At 42.8% G+C, this 17,342-nt stretch overlaps 1 protein-coding gene across 1 annotated transcript; it reads left to right on the top strand.

Annotated features, from left to right (window-relative positions):
* Window positions 1–11,576: 11,576 nt before the first annotated feature.
* LOC115266814 (histidine-rich glycoprotein-like) lies at window positions 11,577–12,522 on the top strand. Its single transcript, XM_029873417.2, has one exon. It carries the CDS (start codon window positions 11,766–11,768, stop codon window positions 12,471–12,473), a length of 708 nt encoding a protein of 235 aa, XP_029729277.1. The 5' UTR covers window positions 11,577–11,765; the 3' UTR covers window positions 12,474–12,522.
* Window positions 12,523–17,342: the final 4,820 nt, after the last annotated feature.

A 17,342-nucleotide genomic window follows, 5' to 3' on the forward strand; every position in this document is an offset into this window, starting at 1 on the left:
TAATTGTTGGCCATTATCGTGATCGACTGGATTGCGTTGGCCGATTCACCCTTCAAAGCGACACGCAGCTAGTGAAATTTCTGCATGAAACATTGAAGGAAAAGTGTTGTGGAAGGTCATTAAAATCGCCATCAAACTCGAGGAGTGATAGGGCGAAGGTCCTCCCAAGTAACATTTTAAGTTTTGTTCGGTTCTATAAGAGATCTTCATGACCAATTTTATAAAATTCGCAATAAAACTGATTTATACATCAAAATCTCTTGATAACCTCTTTAAGAGCATCTTCCGGCTAAGTGGATCACTCTCAGAGAGGTTTTGCAAATCGTATTAAGAGTAGATGCAGATGCAGAGAAGCTTCTTCGATGGCACGTAAAGTTCATGAGGATGCATCATTCGTAAGTAGGAAGCGATCATTTCGAAGTAATATTTAAGTAGTTATTGTGTTGGTAAGCTTATGCGCATTCAATTTTACCGTGAATATTGGGGTTGCAGAGACATAAAATTAATGCGCTTCAAAAATAGTGAATATTATCATCTTGGAATAAAATAAATCAATTCACTAATTTAGTAAAACTGTCTCGAATAACAAGGAAACTTAGCTGAGAAAGATTCATGTCAGCATGTTATGCAAATGGCGGCGCATTATCAATTCTTTGCTTATTTGAGAAAAATAACTATTTTCTAGTCACGTCAGCTAATTATTCAATACATATGGCGACGACCATAATTAGCAAATATAAAACGAAAGCAAGTAAACTTTTATGATGACCGCAATAAACCTTGCAGTGCTGTAGTTTCTGCTTTTCCGCCAACAGATGTCGTTACTAATCGAACGGATCGCCATCTGTTGAGAGTTTGAACAGTTTTATTGTGGTAATAATGAATGGCAGAAGGTTTACATATCGGAGAGTTTTGTTTACTCTTAAAATCAGGCTTTATGGATATCTTCAAGTATACTATAAAACATTTCATCAATGGTTTTCGTAAAAATAGTCATAAAACTGTGAGTTTTAACTAATAAAAATCAAACAAAACCAATCAGCAAAGGAATTGTTATTTGGGCTGGGTTTGCAGGAGCGGCGGGTTTGCTGGCACGAAAGTATAGCGCTTCGACTTGACCACTTAGCTCCAGGTTTATCTTCACAGATTCCTCCCCATCATCCAGATCTTCACATTCGTTCTGCAAAATCTGAAATATCTCCCATACTTTCTCCAAACGGTCCAAGCGGGGAGCAACTTCACGTTGATGTTGCTCTGGGACGTAGCCGGTGAGGAACAGGTCCATTCGTTTGAAGATGTCGATAGTATTCTGCCATTTCGCCTGCTTGGCCTTCAAGCGCTTTTCATCGGCCATTCCGGAGCCACTTATAAACGTCTACGATCACTACGTAACACGATTGGAAGGGTCGAAAAAGAGCCAGGAAGTACCGTACTAACGGGGGTAGACAGGAAGGAGAGGTACTCAGCTGGTACCTCTTGTTTAGAAAAAAAATGTATGGTATGTGGTCTGGTTGGAACTTTCAACTGAAGAAACCTCCGAACAGGAGTGCAAACGAGAGCTACTTGAAGTGAGATTATGTTGTTCACGTGCTCGGGAACGGGAAGACCAAATATCCTGGTCATGGTATGTTGGGTGACGGGTGGTGTGGGGAAGATGAGTGGCAATGACTGGTCGTGCCCACCATGCCATGAGTACCAAGCGATGAGGAGTACTAGCGGAAAGCGCCCTTACGTTGGCGGGAAGCGGTTATCATCAACCAAAGAGCGTCACGTGTAGTCGGGAAACAATCGCAATAGTCATGATTTGTCCAGCGGGTGAACGGGTTTCCATCACTCTCCGACAAATACTAATCGAGGTAACCACGAATTACCTTGGGGACGGTCGGTGAAACTTATCACTTTGATCTTTCGGAGAGAACGGAGACATAAAATGTGCAACACATTGTGTTCACTTCGATACTTTATATATTGATTTCATTAAACTGGTAGGCTACAAAATACAGGAATGGAAAGAACGAGAACCAGATGTAAATCTATTTTTATTTTGTTTTGCTCGACGAGGCGTTACGCTCCTTTGACCTTTTGTCACGACATTCTTGAAGGTGTAGCACTGAAACAGTCCGTTATTTTGCCAAAACCTGCAGTGAGGTAGCACTGTAAGCGTACATACGGCTAATAAGCATTGAATGCCTAGTCGCTAAGGCAACTTGTTACGGATTACATCGACGAAGTACGCCCAAAATGTATTTTCCGTGCATTTAAAACGCTGCTGCAAGGGCAATCTTACCGATCCTTGCTTGTAAAACAACTACAAACACCAAATTTGCTTGCAAACGTGCCGGAGCCAGCACACATCTACCACAACGCCACAAATAAGGAGTCACTTCCGCAAGGGACAAGTATTCCGCACGGCAGCCATAGAGGAGCGAGAGTGATTCTTCGCAACGCGAGTTCGTGTCGCATAAAACCGGTCGCAGCATTCACCACCACCGCGAGTAAATAGCCTGGATCATAACGCATCTCTCATTCTGGTCGCAAAAGCTGGGAAAAACTCCCGAGTTGAACCTCATTTATACACACTTATTTCTGAATTGCCTGTTCGGTACTTTTTTGACGAGATTATAACAGCAGTACGATCTCGGTAGTTTCGGTAATCGATTTTACTGAGGCTCAGTAAAACAACTGTCAAAATCGTATGGAAAAGGTAAACAATGCATTTTTGCTGAACGAGTTCGGTGCTCAGCAGTTTTAATCTCGTCAAAAAATTACCGAACTCGGTAATCAAAATTAAGTGTGTAACGAGTGCGACAGGTGGTTATTTCGAGCGGGACCGAAGTTGCTCCCACATTTCGGCCAACAAGCACGAAAATCCACCCACAAATTGATCACGTGTCATCAACACGACAGACATCTGAAGGCTGCGGGGAACAAAAACTCTTATTGGAATCCTTTCCAATTAGACATCTGCAATCAATTGTATTCCAACTGCCAGCGACTCGGATAAAGCGAAGAGCAACGATCATCTGTACCTCAACGCTGCACGGACCGTGCGGACAAAGAAGATCTCCAAAGCAGAAGAAGCCTTCAAGGAGAAGGCTTCTTTACTAGGGCTGGTCGTTCAACCCACGCACCAGGAGGAGCACGACCACGCAGTACTGGCTGAGCCGGTGTGAAGCCTCTCTCCCCGATAGCAAGAACATCGGACGGAACACGTCAATCGGATGCGCACGGATACGCATTCCAAGGAGGAGTATCGAATCCAGTTTGAACGTGCCGACAAACGTCAAATGGTGACTGGTGCATGTACAAGGTAAAGAAGTGCGGAGTTGAATTTACTGAAGTGACTGTGTGGTGTGTGGCTCGCGCGCGCGTAATGGAGAAATCGGTCGATGTGTAGAGCGCACACGGCCAGCAGGATCAACAATTCGATGCAGCAAAGAGGAAGCTTTACGTGAATCAAGAAATAAGCCACCATAAGAGTTGGCGTTCTGAATGATCGCGTTATCGAGGAGCGGCGATCGGATCGCTCAATCACGACAGTCTTCATCACGGGGCCCCGTTCGACAGCAGCAGCCATCGTTTGTGTCATCAAGGTACCATAGTTATAAGCTAGCCTAAGAAAATGGGAAAGTGTAGAGGGAGAAAAATATAAGCTGTATGTCATGAGATTTGGCCTCTTTATCTTATAATGCGCCACATTGACTGCCCGAGTACCTCATAAGTCTCTCGAATTGCTTAGCCGGGCAAGAACTATGAATGTTACAGGTCTCGTTCACTCAATGGGCAACCTTTGTACCATTTTATCATTTTGAGTTTCGCCTTTGCTCGAGCAAATATCGAGGATAATAAAGAGCAAGTAATATTGGCGCCCAACTCAAAAATCCACTACTTCTCGTTATAGTGGCAGTCTATATCAGTCAAAGTCAGTCAAGTGAGTGTCTTAGTGAGTCGTGTTGTGTCATAAGGATGGATATTCTACACCTTTCGGATGACGAATTGGACTTCGAGATCATGCTCAGGAAGCAGGACCCCAGCAGTTGCAGAACACGAAGGGAGAAAACTGGAAAGTTGCGCGCGATCATCGAGGTGGAGCGATCAACGATGGAGGTTCCAGACACAGCGGATCATGTCATCAATCAAGCAGAACACATCGACTATTGTCAAAAGCAGCTACGAAACATCAATAACCGCTTGACGAAGGCACTAGAACAAGAAAGTTCGACGGAGTTGGCCATATGCAGAAGCAAGTTGTTACACTACAGAGGTAGGGTAGCAATGATCACAGACAAGGATTTGGAAGTGTATGTGCGGAAACTGGAAAGTTATACAGTATTGTTCCGATTTTATCACGCCCCTTTTCAAAAATTCGTTAGAAAATTTTTCAAAATCTATACGCATTATCAATATTTTTAACGTTGCAAAACACGCCTTCAACATTCATCTTCAAGAAGAGGGGAAACACTTGTTCTCAAATGTAACAGTAAATTAATGAAAAATAAAAAAACTGATGGGCGGAGGGCGTGATAAAATCGGACCATTACTGTACTGATGAAGCGCTCCAGAGAATCACACACTTCTTCAACAGTGTCACTCTATTAAGCCCACCACCAACAACAAAGGCTCCAGGGGATGTCCCAATCCTACCGGAGGTGGAAGAGCTGGCGAACAAACTACAACAATCGAATCTACAATCAAGCCTCAACGATCTGCGCCAAAAAACAACCCACAAATCGCTCTTTGGGAATTCACCGGGCGGTGAACACCTCCAGCTGCCTCGAATTCCACGTGAAAGTTCCAGACACGATCAGCAGATTTTCGGAGGACAAACGCCAGCATTTCCCAGGATGAATCCATCACCTGTACTTCGACATCAAACCGGTGCGCAAGCGCAGCAGCCAGCGAATTATGAACCGATCGACGTTCGGGACGAAGTAATACGGTACCTGCTACAGGGACGAGGAGAGCCAGCTCGTAACTCCGTCAACAACATGCCGCAACGGTTCCGATCCACGCAACCTATACACAAGTGGCCGTTCTCATACGCGGGGGAGGCCAATATCATGCAGTTAGCGGTTTTCTTGAATCGGGTTAAAACGTACGCGGATACGGAGGAAGTAGACGAGATATCACTACTACGTGGAGTCAAGCATCTGCTAAGAGGACGAGCATTGGAATGGTACATCCGCTCGTACCACAACTGGCCAACCTGGGAGCACTTTAAGAAAGACATCAAAAAGGAATTCCTTCCCCTTGCGTACTCTCAGCACATGAAGCGTGACCTGTACTGGCGCCTACAAGGCCCGGAAGAATCGTTTCTTGCTTACTATCGGGACATTCTCGCGCTTTTTGAAGTGGTTGAGCCGCCGCTTTCAGATCACGACCGGTTCTACATTATGAAATCTAACCTGAATCCAGAGTTTGCAGCTATTGCGTCGGCATCGCGAGCGGGATCGGTAGACGAGTTGATCGGCGTCTGCAAAGACTACGATGAAGCTCGAAGATACTCTCATCGTAGCCGATCATCACAAATTCAGAAGCCGTTCAACACGCCCCAAGGAACCAATAACGCTCCCCAAAGGGTAATGAGACCGGCGACAGCAGGGTATTCATGGAATCGTCCACCACCAGCTCGTCAACAACATGTAAATGCGCTGGAAGGAGAAGAAGTTGACTTTCCAGAACACGCGGAACAGGCAGTTTCGGCCCTACAACCGGAGAACCTCGACAACGAAATTTCAGCCGGTTCGGAGTCAGCGACACAAGAAATCAATGCCCTGAGAAGCAATATATGGCAACCGAGACCGACTGCGCAATCTACCAGACCAGCACAGCCCCCAAGCATTACCTGCTGGCAGTGTGTGCAACATGGTCACACGTTTCCGAATTGCCAAAACCCTAAAACCTACATATTCTGCTATTACTGTGGCAAGAAGGGCACAATTTCGCGCAACTGCCCAGATTGCATCACCAGATTAGCGCAAGCTATTCCAGAAGCAACTACTGCTCCGGGAAACGCACGTCCGGGGTTTCTTCAATGAAGGGCGTTGAATCTCCGGTAGCTTCAAGAATCCCTTACCTTCAGCAAACGAAATACTTTCGCAACATCGCATCCATCGTCTTCGACACTTCATCAGGGGACAACAGGCCGTACGCAGACGTCAGAATCATGGAAAAAACCATCCGTGGATTACTGGATAGTGGAGCTACTTGTAGCCTCATGGGAGGCTCACTTACATCCATCGTAGATGATATGGGACTCACCAAATTCCCAGTACAGGGAGCCATCAAAACAGCGGACAACACGTCACACGACGTATCCTTCTACGCACACATTCCCATAGAGTACAACAGCAAGAAGATAGTTCTGCCGATCTTGTGCGTAGAGACTCTTCCACCAACACTTATTCTCGGGATGAACTTTTGGGTCAAATTCGGCGTACAAATCTCGCTATGCGGTATACAGGTATCCAGTGACACTAACGTTTCTGCGATTTCAACCCTCAGCCAAACGGAACAAGAACAGCTTAAGAAGACGATTGAACTGTTTCCCACATCAGAAAACACAGGGAGTCTAGGACGCACAAACTTATACCGGCATAAAATAGATACGGGAACCGCACAACCTTTCAAGCAGAAGTACTACCCCATCTCAAAATTTCTGCTAGATGATCTCAACAAGGAGGTGAATAGAATGCTCTCACTTGGCGTCATCGAAGAGGCTGTATGCTGCCCTTGGAATAACCCGGTTGTAGCGGTTAAAAAGAAAGACAACTCAATGAGGTTGTGCTTGGACGCAAGGCGGTTAAACACAATAATCGTCCAGGAGGCATATCCCATACCACAAATTGCCTCAATTATGAGCAACCTCAGTGGAAGTCGTTACCTTTCGTCGATAGACTTAGAGTCCGCCTTCTGGCAGATTCCACTGGATGAAGACTCCAAACAGAAAACAGCTTTCACGATACCGCAACGGGGACATTATCAGTTCCGAGTGGTACCATTTGGTTTGTCCACCGCAAGCCAAGCGCTCTCCCGGGTCATGAATCACATATTCATCGACATGGAACCCCGAGTTTTCGTATATTTAGACGACCTCATAATCGCGACGGAAACATTTGAAGAACACCTGCAAGTATTGAAGGAAGTCGCTCGTAGACTTCGTTGCGCGGGACTCACAATCAATGCAACGAAGTCCATTTTCTGCCGGCGAAGTTTGAAGTATCTTGGCTACGTTCTAGACGACAACGGATGGAACACCGACAAGGAAAAAACCGAAGCTATCAACAAATTTCCAACTCCCTCATCCAAGAAGGAGGTACAGCGATTCCTCGGAATGTGTGGATGGTACCGCCGCTTTATCAAAGATTTCTCTCGCACTGCAGCACCGTTAACGGAATTGACAAAAGCAAACGTGAAATTTGCTTGGAATGAATCCTGCGAGATAGCTTTCAATACGCTTAAACAGCACCTTTGTAGTGCACCAGTCCTGAGCACACCAGACTACACCAAACCGTTTTCAATTGCATGTGACGCGAGTGACATTGCGGTGGGAGCTGTTCTCACGCAGGAGACGGACGGTCAGGAGAAGGTAATCTGCTACATGTCACAAAAACTGTCTCCGTCGGAACGCAGGTATTCCGTCACGGAACGAGAATGTTTGGCGGTTATTAAAGCTATCGACAAATTTAGAGGATACGTAGAGGGTAGCCACTTCACGGTCTACTGTGACCATTCAAGCCTGACGTATTTGAAAACGATGAAGAACCCAACCCCGCTAATGGCTCGCTGGATCCTTCGCCTCAACGCCTTCAACTTCGATATCAAGTATCGGAAGGGTTCAGTTAACGTCGTCCCAGACTGTCTAAGCCGAATTGGAGAGGCTAACGCAATAACGCAAGACGTCACGCAAGCTGTGGACACCTGGTATGAAGATTTGCGGAAAAGGGTCGAAGAAGATGGAGACCAGTATCCCGATTTCCGAATCGCTGAAGGAGCGCTGTATAAAAATTGTGTAAATACCGATGAGACGGGTATCCGAAGTCATCGGTGGAAACGTGTGGTTCCGAGTACAATGCGAAAAGACATCCTTCGGAGGTTCCACGACCTTCCGACGGCGGCTCACCTAGGATATGATCGCACCTTGAGCAAAATCCAGCATGATTACTACTGGCCAAAGATGGCGACGGATATCAAGCAGTATATCCAGTCCTGCACAATCTGCAAAGCATCAAAGCCGCCGACATCGACACAAACTCCCACTATGGGAGCCACAAAGCCCGCGAAGATTCCCTGGGAACTCATCTCTATTGATTGGGTAGGTCCCATGGTAAGATCTCGAAACGGCAATACAGTGCTGCTCGTCATAGTGGACTGGATTACGAAGTTCGTGATTGTCGAGCCTTTCAGGATAGCCAATGCACAACAGATGGTATCATACCTGGAAAGCTACGTATTCCTCCGTTTCTCAACGCCAAGGATCATCGTGACAGATTCAGGAACTCAATTTACCTCTCTCGCATTCCGTTCTCTTTTACTTCGCTACAACATCACGCACATGCGCACAGCCTACTACACGCCGATGTGCAACGCGGCGGAACGTACGAACCGCACTCTGATAACCTGTGTCAGGGCCCTACTTGATGAAAACCAGCGTAACTGGGATGAGCACCTGCAACAGATCGTTTGTGCGATCAATACTGCGAAACACGAAACGTTGGGATGCAGTCCATATTACGCTAACTTTGGCAGGAATCATATCCTGTTCACGGATCAGTACACCCTGGCCGCGATGAATACACCAGCTGACGAGGCGGAAGCACGGGAACAACGACTGAAAGCCGTACGAAATATCCATAAATTCGTAGTAGACCGGATCCGCACAGCCCATGAAAAAAGCAAACAGCGCTACGACCTCCGGGCTCGGGAAAGAAAGTTCAACGTCGGTGAACTCGTCTGGCGTAGATCCTTCCAGAAATCCTCAGCCATTGACCAACGAACAAAGAAGCTAGGGCCGAAATATGTCCCCTGTTACGTACGAGAAGTACATGGAGCCAACAACTACCTACTAGAGGACGTTAAAACATCAGCGAAAGGCGTATACCATGCAAAGGACATAAAAGCAGACTAGTAACAATCTATACGAAAGCTATGCGAACAGTTTACACTGTCAACGAAGAGTGAACCTACCAAGATCACCAACAACACACGCTTCGCGGAAGTTTTACCACCGAAAGCCGGTCTGTGCGTTACATGTGCCAGGCCATTCGTTAGCTACTTCGCCAGCTATGTCGACATGCCTCCGAGCCGTCAACAACGACTATTTGTCAACAAAAGCCCTTTAACGGTAAGGAACACTACAATGTGCAATCCGCACAATAACTACGAACGTGACAACGTGGAAGATCGAAACTGACAACAGTGTCTCACACCAGCTGATGGCGAATCGTGCCTCATCCTAGACGGATTCCGGTCATCAGGAAGGACTATATAGACATGGCGTTTCCCAGCACTTCAAACGTAGTCTTCGATATCTTCCTCGATAACCCGACTGTGACGTATGCACGAATATCATACATTCATTCGTGCGACACTTCCTTCTTCGTTCCTCAACGGGGAGGGTTTTTTCGACAAGCTATGTACACAGCATCCCGCCAGCTGTTGACAACGAGCGCTCTGCGTCACCAAAATACGGAGACGGATCGACTTGAGGCCCAAAAACATGCTACACGAAACCTCGTCATCCAATGCGTCAACACACCACCACAGCGCTACGTCGTGCAGTGCTACAACGCTCAGCAAGATTGGCGAACATCTGCAGCTACTTCACGCCGACGATAGCTAACTAAGGCAGCTGCAAACAAACACAGCCATCGGCTATGCACAAATTTCTCGGAAAAGACAACAATCAAGCTATGCACGCAGCAAACCACAAGCGCTGCCAACAAAGAACAAACGTCACAAAAACACTTTCAACGGATTCGGCTATATGACCCAATACTTGTTGCGAAACCCAGTCATCCAACGCAACATAGCATCGGGGTTCGGGCAATGACCATTTTGTATGGACAAAAAAAAATTTTGTATGGACTAATGACCACGCGGGGGGGGGGGGGGGGGGGGTGAAAAGTCCCAAAAAAATGACCACGTGGTTTATGGACAGCCCCATAGAAGCAGAGTAACACTCTTAAAACGGACACGTTCAATACATCTAGCGAGCGATTCGCTCTTTTAAGGAAGCACGACACTAGACAACGGACTAGCAGGCAACGCCCAGTGGCATAGCTGAAATCTTTTTCAGACAGCTGCGGCAGGAAACGAACCAGCGCTCTTAAGTACGATACGACCAAATGCTTGGTTACTCTAGCTGCAGGATCACGAAACCACTAGGGGAGACTGAGGAGACTTGATCCCTGGGGAGACTTGTTCCTGCCATATTTTCTCGGAATCAAAAACAGTTTTCTTCCAGCATATTTTTTCCAAAACGACATCTGGACAGACGACAATGTTTTGGCTACAATTGATTTTAATTGTGTATTGCTTTATTTTTTAATGGCTGATGGTTTGTTTTCAGTCCTTCAGAAATCTTTTCGGCGATTCCGAAAAATCTCAATAATTTCGTGAAAATTGAATCAAATCGTGTCAAAATTTCACAGCACATAGTATAAATAAAGTACTATCAAACGTATTTATTCAAATAAGGCTGTTATATAAATATTTCAATTAATGTAGCTTAGTGTGTACTACAGTGACATTGGGAGAGTTGATCCCTCGAGGATTACACAAACATTATACATGTGAAAAATAAAATTCAATTTGGAAGCCTCTATTTACTCGAAATTCTAGTATATTAAATGATAAAACGTGTCAGATAATTATTATTTTAGTACAAACCATGAAAAGGGGGATCAAGTCTCCTCATTTTCAAGATACGGCATATCCTTTACAATTTAAGGAAATCTTATAATTTCAAATACACCGTATGCATCAAAAATGCAAAAAAACTTGAAAAGAAAATGAATAGGAAGCTTCTGGAGTTATTTTCCCTTTAAATTAATTATGTGCTCAAAAGGGGATCAATTTTGACCTATTTTTGAAAAATACATCATAAGACATGCCTCCATAAAAACACAGTTTCGAAAACTTTAACAATAATTTTAAAGTCCTTCTGTTTTGTATAAACTTGCAATAGATGTTTACCTGCTATTCTGTACGAAAAATGGATCTAGTTTTGTGTTTTTTCTTAAAGTTACAGGCAAATTAAGAAAAAGGGATCAAGTCTCCCCAGTCTCCCCTACACTTTCAAATATACTGCTCTACTTCGCACACGAATCAGCGATTATCTGGCTGATTAAAAGGACAGTAATTTGTTTCAAAACACAACCCATGTTCTTAAAATCATCACTTAATAATAATCAAAGAAACGGTCAATCAATGGTAATCCAGCTTACTATACTGTAAAAGATTTTCTATTGAACCCTCTCTAATCAAATTTTGCTTCCAGCTTCAAACCGAACCCAAGTGCAGCCAAGGGGAACAACGCTGCTGATATTGCGACCAATTTGCATCAGCTACCCAAACCACCGTGCACCATAGCAGATTGATATCGAAAATTGGGAAACTCCCTTCGAGGTTGTCAATTTCGCAGCCATGAGATGTTGGAAGGTGGTTGACTACAATTGAGTTGCGGGTGCCATATAAATATCAATTGTGCTACAACTGGGTTAGTGTAGTTCGGTGTCGCATTTGCAGATAGACAGCTGGTCACCATGGTGTCGGCCAAAGTGATTTTTCTGTTCGTTGTGGTGATTTGTGTCGTGCTGGTGGCTGAAGCCCGACCAAATGGCAAAGAGGAGGAATGGAAGCATGGCGGTGGCAAGGAGCACCATTCTGAGGAACATTCGTCCCATGGGGAAAAGGGCGATAAAGGTCACAAGCACGAGGAGGAACACGAGGAGGGCAAGAAAGGACACCACGACAAGGAAGGTCACAAGAAGGAGTACCACGATGAGGGTGGCCATAAGAAAAAGCATCACGATGAGGGGGGCTACCACAAGGAAAACAAGAAAGGAGAAAAAGGTGAAAAGGGCCACAAGTTCGAAGAAAGTGGAAGTTTCAAGAAGGGACATTCAACGAAAGGGCATCACGAGATTCACAAACTAGACGAGTTCAAAAAAGAAAAAAAGTTCTTTGATGAAGATCACGACGAGGCATTTGATGAGAAGTATGGAGATTTTAAGGAGGAACATGGCTACAAGAAGGGTGGTCACGAAAAGAAAGGCCACAAGAAAGCAGGACACCATGAAGATCATTACGGGAAAAAGGGTAAGAAGAAGAAGGGATCTCACCATCACGATCACGTGGGACACAAGGACGAACATGGTCACGACGAACACTGGAATCATAAAGAACACTTTGGCAAAAAAGGAGGAAAAGACCACCATAAAAAGTGGGGACATAAGAAGGGCCATCACTAATCAATCTTAAAATACAATAATTTGAACTAATAAATACAAATCAATTCGAAAACACTTAACCACTGAATTTATTTCCATTTTTTGAAACGAATAACTCCTTCCTCGCAGCGTTGCGTTCAACATTCTGAAACGGTCGCTCTTTTGATCATCGTTCAACAGTTTTCCGGGTGGTCCGATTTCTGAAATCCGTCCGTCGGGATTGCAACTGGCAGGGAGTTAAATGGAAAAGTTTGGCTTCCTCGCTCAACAAAATTCGTTTTCCTCCGCATCTCACTTCGACAGGGAGTGCAAAAACGACCGGCACTGAGTAGTTACTCTCGTTACTAGATATGCAACTATTGCATGCATGAAATTCAAATTAATTAAATTTAACATTCATGTTTCTGCTGGTAGCCTGACGAGCTAGTGCTGCTCCTGCAGCTGCATTTAGATAATTGGATCCAAAAGTCCAAACGGAGTTGCCCGGTTCGGTTTGTGTTCGAAACAACCAGCTTGTCAGTTGGAACATTTTATTATTTTTCGAATCGAAACAATGCCTATATGCGAACGGAAGAACTGCAACATGGTTTGCCTCTCTACTGTATACATGCATATCCGATTGATGACCAAGAACTGTAACGAACTGTGCTCGATTGAAGGATTTGATTGTAGTCACGGAGTGCAATTTATAGGGCCTTTCGGTATTTATTGGAAGGGCAATAAGGGATCCACTTGAAATTGGTCCAATTAGCACTACTGCCATAATCGGTCACCAGACCTATACATTTAGAGACTGCTTGGACTTTGATTTGATTTCAGTTGCAAAAACGATGTATTTTTTATCGTGCCAAATTGGCAGGGTCTGTCCGTAAACTACGTGGACTTTGTGGAGTGAAGAAGGGGCAATAGTTGAGGTATACGGTCCTCATCGCTTTTCAAATTTTTGCATGAACAACTTTGCGAGGGGGAGGAGAACAGTTTGTGATCAGTACCGTAAGAAATGGAGAAAAGGCTTGCTATAGACAGCAATCTAACGAAAAGAAAAAGCTCTGATATTACAAATTGATTGATTTGGCGCCCAATTGCGACAGCTTAGCAATAAGGAACTTGTGAGGCCTTCCACAGCTTTAACTAAGCGTTTTTCTATTGCGACATTTGCACCCATTTAGACTCGGCCCATTATTATCACAGCCGAATTTCGCACACGACTTCGCAGCGGCTAGCGTACACAAGTTCGCTTGATTTCATGACAGGGGCATCGGATGCACAACAGGTAAACAACATAAGGATGATAAGTGTAAAATTTCGCTGGAAAATGATGATCTAATGGATTCTCGAATTATCACAGTAGCCTAAACATCAATGAGAAACCCAATATCAATTTATCATGACCCGGGTTTACTGGCACAATCAATGAAGCCTGGCGTAGGATGAAGCGAGATAATTTGGCCACATTAAGGAAGGAAAAATCGATTCACGATGCAGAAAACAAAATTGAATCTCTCGCACATCGTATCCCAAGTAACATTGATAGCTGAACAACAGCTTGTTCAGTCAAAATATTTCAAATCAAGCTTAAGAACGACTTATTCAACCGTTGTACAGCAAGAATGTTTGTTGGGATGGTCATAGTTATTCTGATAATACCACAAGAGATGCATGATAATGTCATAGTCTACTTGTGCCAAAACATTATTTTTGAAAAAAACTGACGTTTTTGCGTCAATTTTGAATTGTCGCCCTAATTTCAATCATATTTATATATAGTGTTCGCCGAGGTACCCCGGGGGTTTGGAGCTTGGAGTAAGTAGTGAGGAGACAGCTGTGATTAGTGAGGGAGTTTTTTTTGTTCAAACTTGTCTTTAATGAAGTACAACCCTAGGTACAACCTTATATCTACAATTACTATAATTCAAACCTAAAATTATTTACATTAATATTTGCCTCAGGGGTACTGCACACGAAATTTAAGTGAGGGATAAACAGTGAATATTTAAGAGTGAGAAGTGGAGAGTGTGAAGCAATGAGGAGTTAAGAGTGGCAGTACGAGTGAGCATTCATTCATTTATTTAGTTCCTTAAACATATACTGCCAGGGGTTCTCAAACTTTGCCCCCTTGTGACCTACTTTTGATTGTTATAGAATTTTTCGACCCACCAGCAAATGTATGAAAAACATATGTCATTTTAGGAAACCTAAAAAAAGTACATTTTATAGCTTTCATTGCGACATAAAATGTCATTCATTTTAAAGGCATTTCCCATTGGCCAGGTTTTCGGATTATAACTCGAATCGAACCGGAATTTTACCGCATTGTTTGCTATTAAAAATGGTTCGGATCGGACAAGGCGTTCCGGAGTAATGGCCATTTGACTCATTTGAGTGATCCGGACCAGTACCGGAACTGGCCGTATATAAAACTGAACCAAGCCAAGCCCCATCATGCGACAAATCAAACTGCGGCGATTTTTGTAACCTTTAGCATGGTTGACCGATTTTGTGCAGAAATCACACTGGAGACAAGACATTCCACGATGTCAGCCCAAAATTCAAAATGGCAGCCTAATATTCAAGATGGCAGCTCCAAATTCAAGATGGTGGCTGTTTAATGATGTTTTAGGTTCCAAAAACCATGCAATATGCGGTACATTTGGTAAGGGGCAGTTGTCTGGAGTCCAAAAATGCCAATCAAAATATCAAAGATGGCAGCTGTTTACCCGAGCAGAGGAGAATAGCAAATTAATAACTACGAAATCACATAACCTGTGATTATACATATCTTGTTTTGTTATTATTAAATTATCAAGGCATAACTTTTCCATAACAAATTTTAATAGACAATCTCATTTTGTTATAATCAAGCTATTGATATACATTAACTAAATTACATTAAAATATCATTTTTTGTTGAAGTACAAGTTTAGTTATTGTTGTACTATTGATCAACTTATCAGCAATAGCACAACAGTAACAAGTTTTGAAATCACAGCAATAATTCGTCAATTATGACCTGTCCCTTTGTGTTGTTCCATTTTTGTATTAAGTTAAAAAGGAAATTCCTGAACGACTCCTTTTAAGAATTCCTTGAATAATTTTCGGATTAGCACGTGGAAGTTCTGGAGGAACCTTTCGATAAATCCCTGGAGAAGTCTTCTAGAGAACTACTGGCGCAATTTTCTTAGAAATTCCGAAGTTAATTCTTCTGAGCAATTATTAGGATTCTTGGCAGAATATTTTGAAAAACTCTTGGAGAATCCTTCGGAAAAACTCATGGTGAAATCCTCGAAGAAATTTTCAGAGAAATCTTAAGATGACTTTCAGAACTAATGATCACAGGAAATTCTGAAGAAACCCTTGAAGGGATTCTATGCAGGATTCTGGAGGAATTTCTAGAGGAGTCTTTGAAAATCCATGAAAGATTCCGTCAAAGAACTCTTGGAGGAATTTCTGGAAGATTTTTGGAGTCATTTATGGAAAAGTTTATGACCAAATCTGTCGACAAATTTTTGGAAGAATTTTATGACAAAGTCATTTGATAAACATGAAAGGAGTTTTTGACGGAATCCTAAGAGAAATAAACAGAGGAATTTTGGAAGAAAATAAAGAAAAAAAATCTGAAAGTCCTGTAGGAATCATCTGAGGAAGATCAGGAGAAATGATAGCAAAATTTTTGGAGGAATTGTTGTACAATCCAGGAGGAATATTCGACATAATTCTTGAATCCAGGGAAAAAATGGAGGAATTAAAACAATCTTTCCAGGAAAATTGTAATAATCTGTACAATATTTCCAATATCCCAAAACTTCTCTGCAAAACTGTTCAGCATTTTAAAAATTCTTCAGTTTCTATGCTGAAAAAAACATAGGTCACACGTGCTCTGAAAATAATTAAAGTATAACAGTTTATAAATTATAGGTGGAAATCGAAACTCGTCGTATTTGATAATATTGAAATTACCAAAGTTCGATTATCTTGCGACTTCAAATCTTTTAGAATGAACTAAAAGCTGAATATAGTATTATTCGATCATTTGAAAATTTTTCTTACGTCAGAGTGATGAACCTCATGTTATTGGCGGGTTTGTGAGATAAAGCGAATAATTTTATATAATAAGTATTATAACTTATTTAGTTACGAGTTTGGTATCATAGCAAATTCTGCTCTACGATTCTTATCAATAACATATTAATATCAAAATTTGTTATTGAAATATTTTCCGAATTCACAGTTATTAAGTTGTTATTGAAACTAACAAAACAAGTTATTGAAATGGTTTTCCAGGAACTTTTTTTTTGTTAAGGAATTTGTTATTTTGCCGCTTATGACAGACAAGTTTATAACACAATATGTTATGGTAATAACTTAAAAATAATCGATTTTATTATTCAGTTATTTTGCCCAAATAACACAGCTTTTTATCCTGTTGTTATTCGCTTCTGCTCGGGTAATTGTGTTTTAGGTTCCAAAAACCATGCAATATTTGGTATGGGGAAGATGTCCGGAGTCCAAAAACAAAGACCAAAATGATGCGTATTAATCTGATATTCATGCCATTTCTGGAGGATTTACCGTATAGTAAAGATCTGATCCGTTGCCGACCGGCCATGGACGAAGCCGGCTCGATAACTTCCCATGAACTCATTATTTTAGCTAGAAGATGTGAGCAGAGTAGCGAGTGCGTACAGTGAGAAGTGAGCACTGGGAAGTGAAAAGAGAGAAGTAAGCAGTGAGGACTGAGAAGTGAGCTTCTCAAAATAAGTAGTGGTAGTGAGGAGTGCGAAGTTAGAAATTAAGTGTACTCGCGATTTTAAGCGCACAAAACTCATAAAAACCTAAAGCGGCGCACTTGATCTTCATATTTTAAATTCATGGCAAGTGAGGAAGAACTAA

Source organism: Aedes albopictus, chromosome 2 (assembly GCF_035046485.1).
Source record: "Aedes albopictus strain Foshan chromosome 2, AalbF5, whole genome shotgun sequence".
NCBI classification, from domain to species: Eukaryota; Metazoa; Arthropoda; class Insecta; order Diptera; family Culicidae; genus Aedes; species Aedes albopictus.